The following is a 19,254-nucleotide window of genomic DNA, read 5'->3' as shown; positions in this document are numbered from 1 at the left end:
CTTCCCGGCTCAACTCAACATCACCCACACTTCCAAAACCAGTCATAAACTTAAAAGGAACCTGCGTATGGCTTATCTCGATCAAGAAAATCGTCCTAGAGTGGTTTCAGTATCAGCAAAGTCTCCAATTACGGTCCGAAACACCTTTCGGTTTCTCTAATCACTTCCAACCTACCCAAGATCAACAACCAACTCAAAAACCAACTCAACAATGGCTCTAAATAATCCTACATTCAAGAGAAGACAGTGGGTGTTTGAGACCACTGCGATTGCCACCCCAAGTGGTGGCTCCAAGACCAAATTTAGCCAAAATACCTAATTTCCTAAAATCTACTCATCCTTTTCAATTCTAAACATCGATTGAGGTTCCTAGGGATGAAATTGTCCAAGAAAACATCAATAACAGCCCTCTAATCCGAAAATTATAGAAAAATCTGAAATGACATCAAACCCCAGAATTTCAAGTTTATAAATTCAAGGTTTTAAACTACAAAACCAAAGGATAGTGAAAGCCCAATAAAAGAGGAAGAAAACCCACCAATTAATTTCGTGATCGGAGCTCCGAAGTGGTCGAAATCGACAAAATGGCCGGCAGCGTGACTAGCTTTCTCCGGCGTGTTGCTATACACAGGGGCGGCGGGCTAGCGAGGGGAGGCACGGAGGAGGACGGCCGGCTCACGGGGCTCACGTCGGTGATCTTGTGCCGCTGAGAAAATGGCCGGAGGCTGTCCTCCGATGATGGTGTCGCGCGCACATAAAGGAAGAGAGAGAAGAGGGTCTGCGGGGGAAAGAGAGAGAGTAGGCTCGGGGGGAGGGGGTCGGCGCCTGGGGATGTTCGCCGGGGCCAGGGGCTGGCCAGGGGTGGCCGGTGATGGTGAGTGGGGTGGCTGGGTGGTGCGCGCAGGGGAGGGGTGCGGGAGTGGAGTGAGAGAGAGTGCCGGGGAGAGAGAGATAAAGGGAGGAGAGAGAATGTTCTAGATAATGCTAGAGAGAGAGAGAGATCCTCTTTTAAAAAAATCTGATTTTTAAACCCAATTTGTCAATTTTACAAAATTGCCCCTCGCTTCAAACGTCCATATCTCTCAAACCGTAACTCGGATCGGCGCGTGCTACGTGTCTATGAAATCGTGGGCTCGAAACCTATCCAACGAACCCAAAGTCAAAATCAAAAGCCCACTAGTTTTAAAAGTCAACTTTTGGATCAAGCCCAAATTAAAACGAAAATTAACAATTAAATCAAAACCTTTTTATTTTCCAAATAAATCTCAAAATCTTTAAAATACAATTCAACATCCTTTAAAAAAATCTCTTAAAAACATAGTTAAATAAAAATTTAAATTTATAGTGGAAATTTGGGTCGGGTCGTTACAATATTGCCATCACAATAGTCACCAACATAATCTTGGCTACTTTCGTAGGAATGGCCATGATATTGGCCTTCAGATTCAGTGTGGGAATGGTACCCTTCAGTTGCATAATAGCTGTCATGACTATATTCGCTACTACAAAAATGTCGATATATATCAGTCGTGGACTAATATCTATTTGGGTAGTCATCTGATATAGCAAATCGTGATATCTAATGTTCACATTTTAGATATCAGTTTTAAACTGATATGTAAACATTGTTTATATATCTTTTTTTTTTTTTTTTTTCAACCTGATGTCTTAAATACAAAATAGATATCCAATTTGATATTATTTATGATATCTATAAAATCTGAGTATCAATAGTTCTAGTCAATAGATATCGTATTTGAGGTAGAATATGATACAAAACCATGATATCAATATCAGGTTTGAGGTAGAATATGATATAAAACCATAGTATATCAGGTTTAAAGTAGAATATGATTTAAAATCATGGTATTAATATCAGGTATATGGTAATATCTGATATCTAATGTCGATATCAATATCAGATATGAAACATACCCTGATATCTAAACATTGTTTATATATCAGGTCTGCAAAAGAATCAAATATCAAAACAATATAACATTTCAGTTTTTAAACCAAAACTGATATTGTTTATTATTTCAAATTTAAATAAGGGATTTGAAATGTATGATATATATATATTTTTTACCTAAAAGGGATATCAATGAATTGAACATATAATTGTGCCTGTAATTTGAAATGGCCTGAATTTGTGCAAGTATAAAATCTTTCATTCCTATATATTTCATATTCCAAGCACCAATAACATTCAAAGTACCCAAAAAGGGATTACAATACAATACACACAAGCACTACAAGAAAAACCTTAATATATATCAGTGATAAACCGATATCTATTTAGGTTTCCAACCGATATATTGAGTGCTGATATCTATTCTCCCATATTACATATCGGTTATACACTGATGTCTATACTATATTAGATATCGTATTTGTTTGATAATCTGATATGATATACCACCATCGTTATCAGATATTAATCATTTCTGATATCTTAAAAACTGCATTCCGATATGTAAGATACTTATGATATCATTAGTAATTTTGAAACCGATATAAAAAATGTATTCAATATCGTCTTGGTACTTAAAATTAGATATAAAATGAGTATAGCATATCGGTTTTGTAATTAAAATTGGATATAAATGGTGTATCACATATCGGTTTGGTACTTAAAATCTGATATAAAAGGTGCATAACATATCGGTTTTATACTTAAAATATGATATAAAAGGTGTATAACATATCGATTTTGTACTTAAAATCGGATATAAAAGGTGTATAACATATCGGTTTTGTACTTGAAATCTGATATAAAAGTATCCTTTACATATCGGTTTTTTGTTTTTTAAATGATGTTGAAACATCATTTCTTATCATTGCATTTTTACATAATCTGATATGCAATAGGCTTTTGATATGGATAAAAATTAATTAGTAAATATGCATCCACGCAACAATTACTAAGCTTCTAAAGTAATCCAACTTAAATTCTTCCATTCATATAAATGAATCCAACATCCAAACTCAGTAATGAAGTTAACAAAATAAGATTACAAATCCATATAAAAAGATGGATAGCCCTCATCATGTATACCTCAAAATCACTATCCTATCTCCATAACCTTCACAAAATCCATCTCTAGCTAGCTAGATCCTAATTAAACACATGCTAGGCCTAAATTCTGCCTATACAAAAGATTTGAATGTGAACTAGCTAGTATATATCTTCATATCCACAACAAAATGCTCAAAAAGGTACCAAAAACATGCATGTTAGTCTAAATAAAATTCATGGAAACATAATCTCCCCATTCAACTCGGACTTCATCTATTTGTTCATGTGTGTAACTGCTCCTCTTGTTCTTCAGGTGACTCCACTGAAAACAAGAAAGAAAAGTGCATTAATTAATAAGATTGCAGCAAGGATCCCAAAGTATTGAAAAGTGCATTCAGCAAGGATCCCAAAGGGCATTAAGAAAATATAGGCCAAAAGCATGAATAAGATTGCATCAAGTATTGAATTTAGATGGCTGCACATATATATGATTCAGATGGCTTTCAGATGGCCTACATTTCTTGCATTCAGCAAGGGCTTTCAAATGGCTGCACATATATATGATTCAAAAAATGGATCATGCAAGTATAAATGAGTAGTCACAGTATCAGCCTAGAGTTCAGCAATAATGCAAGTTAAAAATAATGGAAATAGAAGAGAAATGCAGACCATCAACCCAAACACACTCTTTAATGCACACAGCACCAACCCAAACACACATACACAGAAAAAATTAAAAATATGCAAAGCCAGAGAACAAAGTCTTAAAAACCAGCAACAAACTAGTATTCTAGCTAGGCCATCCCTTCCTCCTGTAATTCCCTTTTACAAGTTTCTTAAGTTAGAACTGTACAAAGGATAGCAAAATATACGAGTCAACGGCCCCAATAGGAGTAAGTATTCTAACCTGCGACTCATATGCAAGGGTTGTGTCCTCAACTATTTCCTTCATGTACCTCATGACATAATATCCACATTCAACACCACCCGGTTGTTTAGGACATTATAGATAAGCAAAGGAAATTACATAGAGTTATACTTAATTAAATTAGTCCAATGTGTAAGACATAAGAAACTTAAAGACTTAAGTAATACATAGACAATTACATAGAGATGCTTCCAAGTTGGTGATTTCGAACCTTTCCTTCCCGTAACCCCATTAAATCGTCTAATAGCACTAGTTTAGACAAAATATCAATTTAAGTTATATATCACAATTTAATATACAATCCATATTATGTAAGATGGTACATATTAATAGACACTTACGTGTTCACGACATCCATCCAGGCTGCGTTACTGGTTTGTCTTGGGAGAGGGTCCATGATGTGGACCACGTCCTTTTCTTCATTAATGATTGTCAAAATCCGATGGTTACTGTCAAATTGAACGATACTTAGCCAAAGAAATACACATGAGCATAAAACAAGCATTAAAACATCAACCAGTCAAGGGATACCCAGCATTGAATGGCACTAAAAAGACACAATCGCATTTTCCTTGCTGGAACCTATCTGCTAGGTAGGTTGATCTCCGCTCTGGGTTTCCAACTCCCACAGAGATGCGTGCCGGGTCCACCAAACCAACCATGTCAGTCATGTTTGATTCGATCAGCCTATCGTACAGGTGCCTATCAATGTTTTTACAATGCATGTGTATCAGAAACAGTTCAAGTTGAGAAATAGTTGAATAAATTAACTATGCATGTGGTTGAAAGAGTAAAATTACCTCATGTACACAACTAAGCATGTGGCTGAAAGTTCTTTCATCTCCAATAAGCTAGTAATATCCTCTTTTAATATATAAAGTCTTTGGACATCTCCAAAGACTTCTGCCTCCACTTCACTACTCATGACTTTGCCACTAGTGACCATTGTTTCCGTTGCAAATCGATACAACAACTTGCATTGCTTCGGGACATGTTTTTCGGCTGCTTCCTTCTTGAATAGCTCTTTCACCATGGCAGGAACCTGCTTTTTCTAGTTATAGGGTATCAAAGATAAACAAGAGCTTGTTAGTGATTTACTAAGACAAAGACACATCAGGCATATTGGAATTTTGACCATAACTTTCTTGCGTAGCTGTGGATTTATTTTTCATTCATTTGGCAGATAATGGTATGCTGAATTGTGATAATTTGATGGGTCTCACTTATTTTTTTGGCCTTTACATCAATTGCTTCTTAATATTCATGTTTCTGTCAATGTGATTAAGTCTCAAAACTCTGGCAAATAGGATTAAAACTGCTTAGAATGTAGGTCAGGCTTGCTTTCTCTATGAAATAGCTTTAGAGTGATGCCCTGCTGATTGTTTTACACCTCCTAAGGCCCTAATCATCAAGAAAATTGTGTTGCTTCAGATGCTGGTTTTATATAAAAGAGTGGTCTATGTTGTTTCTGCTGTTAGGAAGATAGAAGATAATAGTTTTATAGTAATATTAAAACCTTGGAAATACTGCATTTAGTTCTAGAGAATCAGTGGCCTTCACAAAAAAAGTTTTAAGAGCATGTTTCTGATGTCTAGCTAGATGCAGATAAAGTTTAGACAAATTCAGGTTTATTAAACTGCTAGTGACAAACATGTAACTCGCTGAAATGTGAAGGAAAAACACAAGTGACCTGAAGTTGGTATTTACCTTCTTGTTCCCAACAATAACAAGCTCTTGGGGCCAAACCACATGGCTTCCAACAGCCTGCCCAACTGTGATTAACTCGTCCCTTACCGGGAAGGAAAGTAATGCTTCTTCCTTGTTGGCAATGTCAATTGAAACCCTCACATTTCCCTCACCTAAGGGAACACCGTGTACTGTGTTGGATGCCATATCAATCACTGTACCCCACGCAACAATGTTGGCGACATCTCATACTGCCAGTTTGCACGATTTCCCTACACAAACATAACAACTCATAAGCCTAAACCTAAAATCAGATTTGTAATCAATAGCTTTCTTTGGCTTAGAAACAATCAAACTTAAGTATATTACTTGTCATATGAAAACATGGCACCAAAGAATCATCGTTACCTTCATTGCTGCCTTTTCCATCTCTTCCACCGACACTACTTCAACTTTCTCTTCAACATCAACCTCTGCATCCTTAGCCTTTTCCTCACCAAAGCAACTTGCTTTATCGGAGACCATCCCTGTACCTGGAACTTGTTTTGGTGTAGTCACATTGTTCATTGACTCCAACTTCTCAATTTTGTCCAACAACTCCCTATTGTTCCTTTGCAATATAGCCACTAGGTCTCTCTTACTCATGGTCATCTCATCCCTAGTTTTTTTTGGGATGTTGAAGTACACCGAAGGATTGATATTTCCCCCCACACCCCTGACCCTACCGGCATGCTCCGGAGTATCCAATGCCATGCTTAGAACATCATTAGCACCTTCCACCTTCAACTCTCCAGCTTTCACTTTGTCCATCAACTCGTCCTGCCAAAATAAGAAAAACATGAACAGTTTCAGCATATCACTACACAATCAATTATCCAACCTCAATCTGTGAGATTCAGTAGCTTACTATGACTTTAGCCACAGGCATCACTTCTTCAGTCAAGTTCCCATTACAGTCTTCCCTAGCTTTCTTCCATAGGATAGAGCGGTCTAGATCATCTTCATCAACAATTTTCTTCCTCTATTCAGCATAAAATTAACCATATATATAGTTAGTCCAACCTCCAATTCCCATTACATATAGTTGAAAGACAAATCAATTATGGGATTCTTATAGCCTTACTAATTCCTCCTCCAAGCCAATATATCCCTTCCTTGATAACCTATGATGATACTTCCACTTTGCAGTTCTTTACCTTTGAGCTTCGTGTAGTTCCTACGATGACGACACCACATACCACAAACATTAGACCCTAAATGGAAGCTAACAAACATATATATGTACCACAAACTTTGAATTCTAAACTGAAATCTTTACCAGAAAATCGTTTGATAATCGTTGAGCAACAAAGGCAGTCCAATCCTCCTGTGCAATAAAGTCGTACTCCTTCGGCCTGGTCTGCAAAGCTTCCGCTTCCGGGTCATCTTTGAATGGCAATATGTATTTGGTGGTTAATGTAGTCTTGAAAGACCTCCATTTACTGCTAGCAGATGACAACACCCATTTCCTGCTTTCTTTGGCCAACTCAAACGCTTTCTACAAGGAACAAGTATAATGCTTATGCAACTGAAATTATAAAGCTTATGTGACTGAAATGTTAATGCTTATGCGACTGAAATTATAATGCTTATGCGACTAAAATTATAAAGCTTATGCGACTGAAATTATAAAGCTTATGTGACTGAAATTATAATGCTTATAATGAATTGAAGATGAAGCAAGTGTGTAACAAGTGTATCTAAAGGAAGTGTGTAATGAAAGAAAAATGCTTATAATGTGGCAGAGCATTATGTGGTAGTGTATATGACAATATGCCTATATCATATACGCAAGTGTGTATAATGGCAAATTTGTATATCCATGTTAAAGTATCAACGAGTGGGCAGTAAGAAGAGTAACATTCCCTTAATTTTCTTGTGCCAATTAGGCTAAACTGTTACAGGCATATTCTTATAGTAGAAAATTTATGGTATCTGGTATAATGTATGCCTCCCACTCTCTTCTAAACAATAGTATATATAATTATAATGTATGCCTCCCACTCTCTTCTACAATAGTATATATAATTTACAAACTTTTTAATTAAGACACATACAGATTCAAATGACACCTTGATTATAAGAAATTTTATGAAGGTCTTAATTACCTGAACATCGTCCCAAATGTTCTGCTTTAGGTCATCTGGCACTTTCGGCCAGCGAGTATGCGTAATAGGGATAGTTGTCCTTGCCAAAACTCCTATGTAAGAAGCCAAGTACAACCTTGTTTCCCCTACTGGCAAGCCATGTGAGTTGTAATCCACTTTCAGCTTTCGACCTAAAGCCTTCTTAACGACTATTTTGTGCATCTTTGTAACACCGCGTCAGGATTTGCTGCTGCCTTCATCTGTAACAGTGTCCTTTGAAGTCGAACATGCTTTTTTGTTATCCTTGGCCTTGGAAACTGCAGGTTTCTTGGCCTTTGATTTTGGGGTGGCAACCCTCTTGCCTTTCGATTTCGCAGCTGCAACTTTTTTTCTTGATGGTGTAGCCATTATCAAGTCATATACCTGAAAACATTAGTAGCTTCAAAGTTAGAGCAATACTTACTTGTGTGCTTAGTAACGTGTAAACTGACAGGTTAGTGACAAAACCAACAATCAAGAAAAGAAAAAGAGATAGAAACCTTTAAATTGAAGCTCGATCATTGAAATTAAGTGACAAATAAAACCTGAATAAATTCAAACCTTTTGACAGGACCGCCCCTGGATTCCACCCTGAAACCCGGAGAGGTCCCGCGGGAATCCAAAATCAGGGAAAATCCTACCGAAAATTCGGCAGAACCTCCCCTGAAAATGGACTAACCCAAAAATTTCAAACCTGTTAAAAAGCACTTCTAAACAGCAACCACCTCTACCACAACCAAATAGGGTCTCAGACCCAACAATTCCACAGAAATCCAACTTAAAATTTGTAGAGTGGTTATCAGAGCTACTAATCCTATTACAGCAATTATTACATTTAAGGATAGGAACTTCTAAAAGGGAAATGAATCCCTACAAGATCCGGGGGCAGAAAACGGATGTGATTTGCCTCGACGCGTTTGGCTCGACCTCCACCAATGCTACTACCTGGGGGACAATTTAAGACAAACAAGAAAGCGGTGAGATAGGCAGTGAGTGGACACTTAAATGGAAATGAAATCAAGTCTAAATATTTTTAACTCTAAAACCTCACGTCGCTCTTTGAACACCCCCAGTTTTAAAATCATTTTCAGGCTTAAGAGTATTGTAAAAACTAAACCAAAGCACCAACTCTTTATCGAATAAAACTTCAAACATTAAAAATTCTGAGTAGTTTATAAATTTAAAATAAAATATCGAAATAAAACTGTATAATACATTTATAATAAAATAATTTAAACTGAAAACTTCTTTCTCAAAACCACTCTCAACATACTGAAAAATTTATAAAACTGCTCAACTGAAACCGTCATACTTAAAAACCTTTTGCTGTCATAAACTCATCACTTAAAATACTTAACAGTTGAAAACACACACCAATCAGTTACCCATAGAATCTGTCATACATGCGCAGAGCCGAGGATCTGTCATACGCATGCAGAGCCATAAATAATCTGTCATACATGCGCAGAGCCGAGAATCTGTCATACGCATGCAGAGCCACAAATTCTGTCGTACGTGCACGCAGAGCGGCCCCCAAAGGGCTAAGCATCCCGACACACGGCCCAAAGCCTATGTGTGTGCTGTGATGGGTCCCAAAGACCTATTAAATCTGGTAACCTGGAGGGTACTGCAAAGGTGGTTTGAAAACCGATAACTCATAAACACATAATTCAAATTTCAATCCTTTCATTTTTCTTCCAAAACTCTTCTTAACCAAACCAAACTCATCGAATATACAGTTGTTCAACTCAAAATATCTAAATTCATAAATCCATGAAACTTTGAAATGCAAAAACCATAAATATCAATTTTAAATTTAGGAAAGAAGAATTTAAAAGCCAAATTTTAGCTTAAAATCCTTTAGCTTAAATTCAAACTCAATATAGCTAAGTAATGGAATTTAATCATCAACATGTAAAATATTTCAAAAAGATTAAAAGTTAGTCCACTCACAGTGAGAAAATCTAATGTCGATCGTCCGCCGGATCGTCGCGAACCCCGGTCGTCTCGCCTATAATTAAACAACAAAATATAGATTAGTCTCGGTTTTACGACCTCTAAAAGGATATGTGTGTGGAGTCTAACGTCCCACTCGACTTCGTTCCTACGCGATTGGTTTACGATCTACATGAATTGACCAATAACACTTCCACAAACGCCCCTAAGGTTTCCCGGTTCCACCTAACCACAATCACTATGACTATTAACGATAACCCAATCAACCAATTATCATAAATACTCTAAAAGTATGAATTATCAGTGGGGGTTTCGAAACCATAGAGGTTGCTGCCCAATGTGGCTGTTTCAAGCCCAAAAATTTTCTCAATCTTCATATACATTCACATCTAACATCCAATTTCGGTTTTCCTAAACATGAGATTGTCCAAACCACACCAAAATTACCCCAAGACTGAGCCAATCCTCAGCAAACCCGAAATGGGTTCCAACTTGTAAATCAAACTTCCCAAAAACTCAAATGTCTCTAAATTATTCTAAATTTCAGATTCTAGATGACCAATGGGTACTTTAGGGATGTAAATCATCTCAGAAAACAAAGAGAAAAGCCATCAATTTGAAATCTACATAGGAACCCGAAATGGCCCTTCAATCCTCCAAAAATCCAATTTCCAAATGCTCAAATTGGTCAAGACAGAGTAAGGAGAATTAAAGCCCAGAAAAAATGGAGGAAAACCCACCTGGTATGGAGGTGATTGGCGCCGGAAAACTGGTCGGAGAAGGGAGAGAAGCCGGCGGCCAGTGGAGCTCTTCTGACAGCAACCGCGCGCAGGGGGTGGCTGGGTTGGCTGGAGGAGTGGCCAGGAAAAATGGTCGGCGTCGGGAAGGCTCGCCGGAGGTCTCAGGTGACCGGAATGGCCGGCGGCGTGGGTTTTGGGTGGCTGGGTGCAGAGGTTGGGTGCACACAGAGAAAGGGGAGAGAGAAAAAACACGAGGAGAGAGAGAATAGGCTCGGGGAAGCTGGTCGGCGCTGGGGGGTGTTTGCCGGAGCCAGGGGCTGGCCTGTGATGGTGAGTGAGGGTGGCTGGGTGGTGCGCGCAGGGGAGAGGGTGCGGAGGAGAGGGAAAACCGAGAGAGAGAGAGTGCGGGGAGAGAGAATAAATAGAGGGAGAGAGAGTTCTAGAGAGAGAAATTTCTAGAAAAATCTAGAGAGAGGAAATCTGATTTTTAAAACCCACTTTTATAAATTTACAACATTGCCCCTCACTTTAAACGCCTATATCTTTCAAACCGTAACTCAGATCGAAGCGTGCTACGTGTCTATGAAATCGTGGGATCGAAACCTATCTACCGGACCCAAAGTCAAAATCGAAAACTCATTCATTTTAAAAGTCAACTTTTGGTCAAGCTTAAATTAAAACAAAAATAAATAAATCAAAGCTCTTTTTATTTTCCAAATAAATCTCAAAATCTTTAAAATACAATCCAACATCTTTTATAAACCTCTTCAAAACATAGTTAAATAAAAATTTAAATTTCTAGTGAAAATTTGGGTCGGGTCGTTACACCTTTAGATTGTCAATTTGTGGTTTTGGAGTGATCAATCCATACACCCTCACAATTATCCCTCTTGTAACTGTTATCATCCTCTCCCATTATATCATCAAATTCCTCAACAGGAGGTAATCCAAGGCTAAAGGATTGATGGTCAATAATGGTGTCCCCCAACTCATCCTCATGAGCACAATCATTAAACTCTCTATTTGGGACTGCAAGTACCACTGACCAATTAGAGTCTAGTGGGTCTTCTATATAAAATACTTACTTCACTTGGGCAGCCAAAGCAAATACGTCTTTCTTATGACTTATCCTACTAAGATTAACCAATTGGAACCCTAGTTCATCTGTCTTAATTCCCTTATTGTTCTCTACCCATTGACATTTAAACAAGGGCACCCTAAAGTCGTTATAATCCAGTTCCCATATTTCTTCGATAACACCATAGAAAGACATATCAGTGTAGACATGATTTTTATCCTTCGCGCTTGCCACTTACATTGTCTTTGCCACCAAGGTCACCCCACTGTTTTGGACTGTGCGTATGGAATCACGTGCCTTTGTGTGATAATGGCAGCCCTCAATCTGATAGCCCTCATACTACAACACACTCATAGGTGGACCTATAGCTAGCCGCCTCAACGAGGCCATTATGCCACTTTATCCACCATTGATTAACTCTGCCACCTATGAGAACAAAGGTTAGGATGTCATTTTTAAAACAGAAACACAACACCAAATAGATAGCATTAGGCTAAGTGGTTTTAAAGGTAACAAAGTAATACCTTGTCACGTAACCAATAGATAAATCTGCGGTTGTGCTCTTCTAGTAGCCACTTTTCACTTCTTTTTTTACTTGAATAAAGGGTTTTTAAGTAAGCCCAAGTACAATTATTAAAACATGTATATTATGCATTACAAAAACTGCTAATTAAGTGTGTATTTAACACAACCAGTGAGCTTACTCGGCATACGAATCGCATTCAGCGGCATTCTCCAAAACACAACGGTGAGCTTGTTCCCAAACTTCACGGTCTACATTAACTACCCTACCACCTGATAGAGGCTTACTAGTCTTTGGTGCACCCATACGCGAAGAGGGAGAACCAATTGCATCTACCCCAGATAAATATTCCGAGCAAAACTCCACGGCTTCCTCAACAATATAAGACTCAGCAATGCAGCCCTCTGGACGATTACGGTTCTGGACATAACCTTTTAACACTTTCATGCCTCTTTCAAATGGATACATCCACCTATAAGAGACTGGTCCACACAATCGTACCTCTCTAATAAGGTGCACTGTTAAATGGACCATTATATCAAAGAATGAAGGTGGGAAAACCTTCTCCAGCAAACACAAGGTGGTTACAAGATCAGACTGAATTTTATCCAACTTGGACACATCAACCACTTTGGAGCATAGGGCATTAAAGAAGAAACACAGTCTAGTAATAGCATATCTCACATTCTTGGGCAAAACTGAACAGATGGCAACAGGTAGCAATTGTTGCATTAAGGTGTGGCAATCGTGAGACTTAAGACCGAAAAGTTTGAGCTCTTCCATGGATACTAGGTTTCGTATATTTGAAGAGTAACCTTCTGGGACCTTGATACTAAACAAACACTTGCATATAGCTTTTTTCTCATCCTGAGAAAGTGTATATGGAGCTGCAGGCAGAAATGTCCTCTTGTTCCCAATTTGTGGTGCCAAGTCTAGTCTTACCCCTATTTCCACGAGATCTAAACGGGCAGCCACCCCATCTTTTGTCTCACCTGGAATGTTTAGTAAAGTCCCAATGATACTCTCGCACACGTTCTTCTTAATGTGTATTACATCGAGAGCATTCCTTATATGAAGGGACTTCCAATACTCTAGGTCAAAGAAGATTGATCTCTTCTTCCAACATGGAGCATAGCTTTCACCACCTAAGTTGTCCTTTCTTTGTTTCTTCCCAAAGATACAATTGATTCCTGAAACTCTTTCCAAGACTTGATGTCCACATAGAGGTGTAGGAGGCTCACGCTCATCTTGCTTGTTATTAAAAGCAGCCATTTGTCTCCGATATGGGTGGTGGCTTGGTAAGAATCTTCTGTGGCCTTGGAAACAAATTTTCTTACCATGTTTTAGCCTAACAGAATCTGTGTTTTCTCCACATATGGGACATGCTTTATACCCTTTCACTGAGGCCCCAGACAAGTTACCATAAGCTGGAAAATCATTGATCGTCCATAGAAGTACAGCCTTCAAAGTGAATGAGTTTTTCCTAAAACCATCATACACTCCCTCAATTCCATTCCATAGAGCTCTCAAATCCTCAACCAATGGTTCTAAATACACATCTATGTCATTTCCTGGCTACTTAGGACCCGAAATCAACAAACTTAGCATCATAAATTTCCTCTTCATGCACAACCACGGAGGAAGGTTGTAGGTGACTAAGAGGACAGGCCAACAACTATATCGACTACTTAATGAACTGTGTGGATTTATCCCATCAACCGAAAGGGCAAGCCTTAGATTTCTAGGCTCGATTGCAAAATTCGGCCATTTATGGTCAACCAACTTCCAAGCTGGAGAATCAGCTGGATGGCGCATGATGCCGTCACTCACTCTCTGATCGGCATGCCAAGTGAGGTTCTTCGAAGTTTCACAAGATTTAAACATTCGTTTAAACCTTGGAATAGGAGGAAAGTACCACAATACTTTGGCTAGCACCCCTTCCTTCTCAACTGCTCCTTTGTTTACCTTCCACCTAGAGAGATCACACTTCGGGCACCTTGTTTCATCTTCATACTCCTTTCTATATAAGATACAATCATTCGGGCAAGCATGTATCTTCACATACTCCATTCCTAAAGCAGCCAATGTGTTCTTCTCCTCGTATATAGACAAGGGTAGCACATTACCATCAGGTAGCATATCTCCAAAAGCAACCAAAAAATCAGATAAGCTACTCTTTGTCAGCCCATGTTTTGCCTTCAGGTTGAACAATCTGACCAATGCAGATAACCTGCTGTACTTATCACAACCAACATATAAGGGCATTTCCCCTTCCTCAACGAAAATCTGAAACTTGTCCGGATCATGATTGAAATTATCAAACGCTCCTTCGCACATGTCTACTGTTTCAGAACCAAGAAAACCATATTGCTCATCCCTACTGACACTAGCTTTACCATGCCATATCCAGTTGTTATACCTTTCATCAAAACCATGAAAGTACAAATGCTCCCTAACCACTTTTACCATATACTTACTCAAGTTCCCACATCTATTGCAAGGACAATGGATGTACTTACGTTTGCCACTATTGCCTACTCCTAACCTTAGAAAATTCTCAACTCCCACCTCATACACCTTACTCCTTCTATCAGCATGTATCCATGTTTTATTCATTGAACTTACCGATATCAACTTCACATGAAGAGAAACCAAGTTAATTCAATACCAAATACCAATTAAAGATGCAAAATATATAGCTATTAAGACACCTATTTCCCAAAACAACAATCTAGCAAAGCCACAATCCACAATTATTTCAGCATTCCTAACACAAAAACATGCAAAATAATAAACATACAACACAATTTTCACCAATTTTTAAGCATATATATAATGCAAAAATAAGATGTTTCAGAAATTGCATAATGCAAACATATGTAAAAATAAAAGGGTATGGGGCTGGGAAGAATCTGTTAAATCATCTATGTAGCCTAGCTCTTTTTTATAGCAATTAATTAGACAAATAAAAGCTACAAGTTTAAGTATTGCACTAAGAGAATATACTCATAGGTCCTCTATAACGAGAATTTATTTTAATTCTCATATTTCATTATTAAATTTACATAAATTAAATCTTATATCTATTATAGCACAAACTGAAATAAATAACCAAAACAAAACAAATTTATTATAAGCAACTAAGCAACTCATTTCGTAGTTAATAATAGTAAGATTTACAGTGGATATGCTTGGTCCCATAATTGCCTGATAATGCAAAATACTACATCACCCTAGATTCTTTCATTATAGTTCAAGCACTCTCTTCAGGAAATCAATTTATTCTTGCCTTCAATATAGTTCAAGCACATGTGATCCCTTCATATTCTTGAAACCAACCACAGAGTACATGTCAAGTATATTTGATATACTTTACTACACGAAAATTGGCTGCACATCATAAAAGGAAAAAAAGCAGAGAAAAGTTACCTGCAAAAGCCTTAAGTTAATTGCTTAAAGCAGAGATCAAAGGTTTTCCTTGCTTTTTCTGACAGTATGTTGCACCATTACCATATAGGCATATACCAACAAACTCTGGGTATAAATGATTTCCCCGGAAGCAAATAAAATTTAAAGGCCCTGCAAAGAAATAAAACAAGTTCAGCCCCTAAATAAACATTATTTCCTTTTAATTAGTGAAGGAATTTTGTATACAGACAACAACAAGAAACCTGCCACACTGCAAAATCTCAGAAAATCTAAACCAATCTGAAAAGTTACTAGTTTTACTAAGATTCAAAACAGGGATCTTGTGCAGTTCATCTCCCATCCAAACTACAATGTTGCCTGTTTGGCCTCCATACTGCCACCCCATATATTGAAAACCCAATTTCAGATTCACCAAGACATACAAAAATACCAATAACCCACAACCAATTAATCACCTATAAATATTCATCTAGGATGATCGAAGGAAATTTATGGTGATTGAGCCCGAACACAAACTGAAATTAAAAATCATCGATCAACTAACCAATGAATTTAGTTAACAATATAACGTCAAGAAAGGAAACAAAGGGAAAGATCCCAGCACAAAGTCAAAATACAAATCCCTGTGAACAAAACTTGTAAACATAGCAAGATAGTTTCCTAGCAAATCTTTCTCAGTAACAGATCCTCCTAGTGAATTAAATACGTGACAATATCCTGTTCCAAAGAGAGAGAAATTGAAAACCAAGAAAACCCCTAATTTCGAGAAGCAAACAAACCTATGGAAATCCCTAATTTGAAGAAAACCTAAACAACAACAAGAGAGAAGAGGACAAAGAGATAGAGAGAAGAGGACAGAGATAAAGAGAGAACCCAGGAGAGATGAGACTGAGCTTACCTTTTGACGCCGCAACCCAGGAGGATGAGATAGTTTGTACTTGACCGCCGACGCAACTTCGACTTCGACGGCAAGGTCTGAGTGAGAACGAGATGCGCGAGAGAGAAAGAGATCGACAATGGCGGCGATCGAGTGTGTGTCTCAGTTTGTGTTTGAGAGGGTGAGAGAGAAGGAGATGTCTCCATAGAAGGGAATGTGTGTGTGTGGATATCGTGACTGGGGTTGGAACACTTAGCCAAAATTTTTAAGTTAGGGGAAAAAATTCCCCCGTGTTTTTTTTTTTGGTTAAATATAGATATCAGATATGATTTTTACATATCAGTTTTTAAAAAAACTTAATCAACAGGGAAAAATTAAGATATTGGAAAAAAAAATGGTGATATGTTAATGAGTTTAGACATCGTCTACAAAATTAACCGATATCTAAAAATATACGATATCGGTTAATGTAAAAACTGATATTAAAAAAGTGATGTCTATTACAGTTTTTCTTGTAGTGAAGGAAATAATCTATACTCAATGTTGTACATAAAAAATAAAAGAGTTGGTAGTGAAGAATATATATATATATATATCATGTCCTTTTATTGAGAGTGTAATACTTGGCGTCTCTTTCTTTAGCCTAGGGAGCTCAACTTCCTCAAAAGCCTGCAATTATTAAAAGAACTCATCACATTAATTGGCACATTATCCACACAGAGATGAAAATTGCCATAGGACCAAAGTAGCTAGCAACACTAAAAATACTTCTAACCACAAAAAATGTATAACAAACTTATGATTGTATTTTATTCTCTTTATCACATATTTCAGTTAAAGAAATCATATAATAATAAAAAAAATAAAAAATAAAGACAGAACAAGCTAAAGGAATTTGAATGTGCATCAAACTAAAGGAATTGTCAAATAAAATAAACAAGCGAACCTCATCTTCGCTGAATTTATTAGCACTACACATCCTCTTAAAGAGTTCACCATCAGCTATATATTTGATCAAAATAGCTAAATGAATCAAATTCATCAAACATTATTAATACCATAAATCAGTTCTAGACAACATCTAGAGTGATTCACGGAAAAAAAAAAAAAAAAAAAACCTACCAGTAGAATCAAGAAGCAGAGCCCTGATGTAGGACTATAATCAACATTAAAACCAAATTCAAGATCATTAGAACTTACCTAGTTTTTAATTGAAGTAGTTCTTCATTAATTAATTGCCACAAAACCAACTGCAAACCAACAACACTAAAAAGAATAAGAAATTCCAACATGATATACACAATCATGGCATAACACAATTATATATGTACAGCCAGATAAACATGAATAATTTGCAGAAAAGAGTGGAGAAAACTGAGTCTAAGGAAGCAGAAAGAATAGAGATATCAAAAATGATAAACATAATGCACCATGAAACACTTTGCAGCTGTGTCAAACGCTGATTCACATCTAACTTTTTGTAGAACAATAATGTTAGTGAGATTCCATTTTTTGTACAAGCTTTTCAAACTATGAGTGAGTTGGAAAATAACTTGTACCTTTCATGGAAGATGCTTTTGTAACAGACTTCGACTCCTCATTTGCATCCTATATATAAAAAAGGTCCACAGTAAGAGTCCAATTTATTATCCTTGAGCATACAAACACACATTCTCATAATGTTATTTTATAGTTAATTTTCAATTGTCAAAATAAATCCAAGCCCAGCATCATTTACTTAGTATTAACCATAAAGCCAATTATGCTCATAGCTAGACTGATATTTACCTATCATTTTCTATCATGATAATTGTCACCCAACCAACATAAGGCAAAAACCTACAAAGAAGCAAAATATAAATAAAACACAAAAAAGATAGAAATGAAAGCACTCCTTTAGCATGCATGTATGTAAACAATATATATATATGACAAGTACATATTTAGATGTTAATCCATGGCAGAAACTGGCCACATTCTTCTTTTGTTGAAAGCTCTGTTTCAAGGATAAACAAAACCATATATCAAAGATTTATAACATCAGCTACAACTCAACCTTCATAGAAGCAATCAATCTTAACATTTATACACCCATTTGACTAGACAACTTCAACGTATGAAATGCATGTAGAATCAACTATGGTAAACCAGCCCAAGATTAGTTTGTATATGATATTAGGTGCATCAAATGTTTAAAACATACATAACCGATTCTGATAGTTTAACAAGATCATGTCTCGATAATATTATTATTATTTCATAGTTAACTTACTCATCATCTTCCTATCAAAACTTTAGCTAACAGTTCATAAACAAAGATAAAACAAAATAGAAAATACCCAGCAGCTCTCCCCATGATTTGGTGTCGTTGCAACCAACGCTGGCCCGGAGCATACAGCAGCTCTCCCCAATGTTGTTTTTCTCATAACCTCAAATCATCATTCTAGTTATAAGAAACATGATACATAATATTAAAACCAAACCATATAAAATATCAAATCCCAGACTTGAAGTGGCAAAGCATACAAAGGAATGTTTAAGCAATAGAAGATAAATCTTACCATATAGAAGATCGAGTACAAAGATAGGACTAAGAAAATAATAATACCCAAAACTAACAAAAAATCTTCACTTCTGCAAATGCTTAGCCCAAACAGAATTTTAAATTCTAAACCCTACACAAATCATATCCCGAAAACTGAAACCTAAAACTCAAAATAGAAATTAAAAAACTCAAGATAGGATTTCCTTACCTCAAACAAGCATAATCAACAACCTGAAACATAAAAACTAAAATTAACACAAAAAACTACACAGAAAACTAAAATAAAAACTATCAGTAAATAAAAAAAC

General features: G+C 36.9%; 1 protein-coding gene and 1 long non-coding RNA gene across 2 annotated transcripts; both read right to left on the bottom strand.

Moving 5' to 3' along the window:
* Positions 1-8,369: 8,369 nt before the first annotated feature.
* On the bottom strand, positions 8,370-11,179 carry LOC147286215 (uncharacterized). The gene is made up of 3 exons (XR_015122072.1): positions 10,495-11,179; positions 9,752-9,809; positions 8,370-8,743 (listed from the first exon to the last, which is right to left on the bottom strand). It is a non-coding gene; the product is annotated as an uncharacterized LOC147286215 (long non-coding RNA).
* Positions 11,180-12,272: 1,093 nt separating this feature from the next.
* On the bottom strand, positions 12,273-14,711 carry LOC147286214 (uncharacterized). The gene is made up of 2 exons (XM_086240707.1): positions 13,815-14,711; positions 12,273-13,670 (listed from the first exon to the last, which is right to left on the bottom strand). The coding sequence occupies exons 1-2, from the start codon at positions 14,709-14,711 to the stop codon at positions 12,273-12,275; spliced, it is 2,295 nt and encodes a 764-aa protein (XP_086096833.1).
* Positions 14,712-19,254: the final 4,543 nt, after the last annotated feature.

Source organism: Dryas octopetala, chromosome 4 (genome assembly GCF_963921425.1).
Source record: "Dryas octopetala chromosome 4, drDryOcto1.1, whole genome shotgun sequence".
NCBI classification, from domain to species: Eukaryota; Viridiplantae; Streptophyta; class Magnoliopsida; order Rosales; family Rosaceae; genus Dryas; species Dryas octopetala.
The sequence above is the reverse complement of the archived record's forward strand: the minus strand, read 5'-3'. Positions and strand labels throughout refer to the sequence as shown.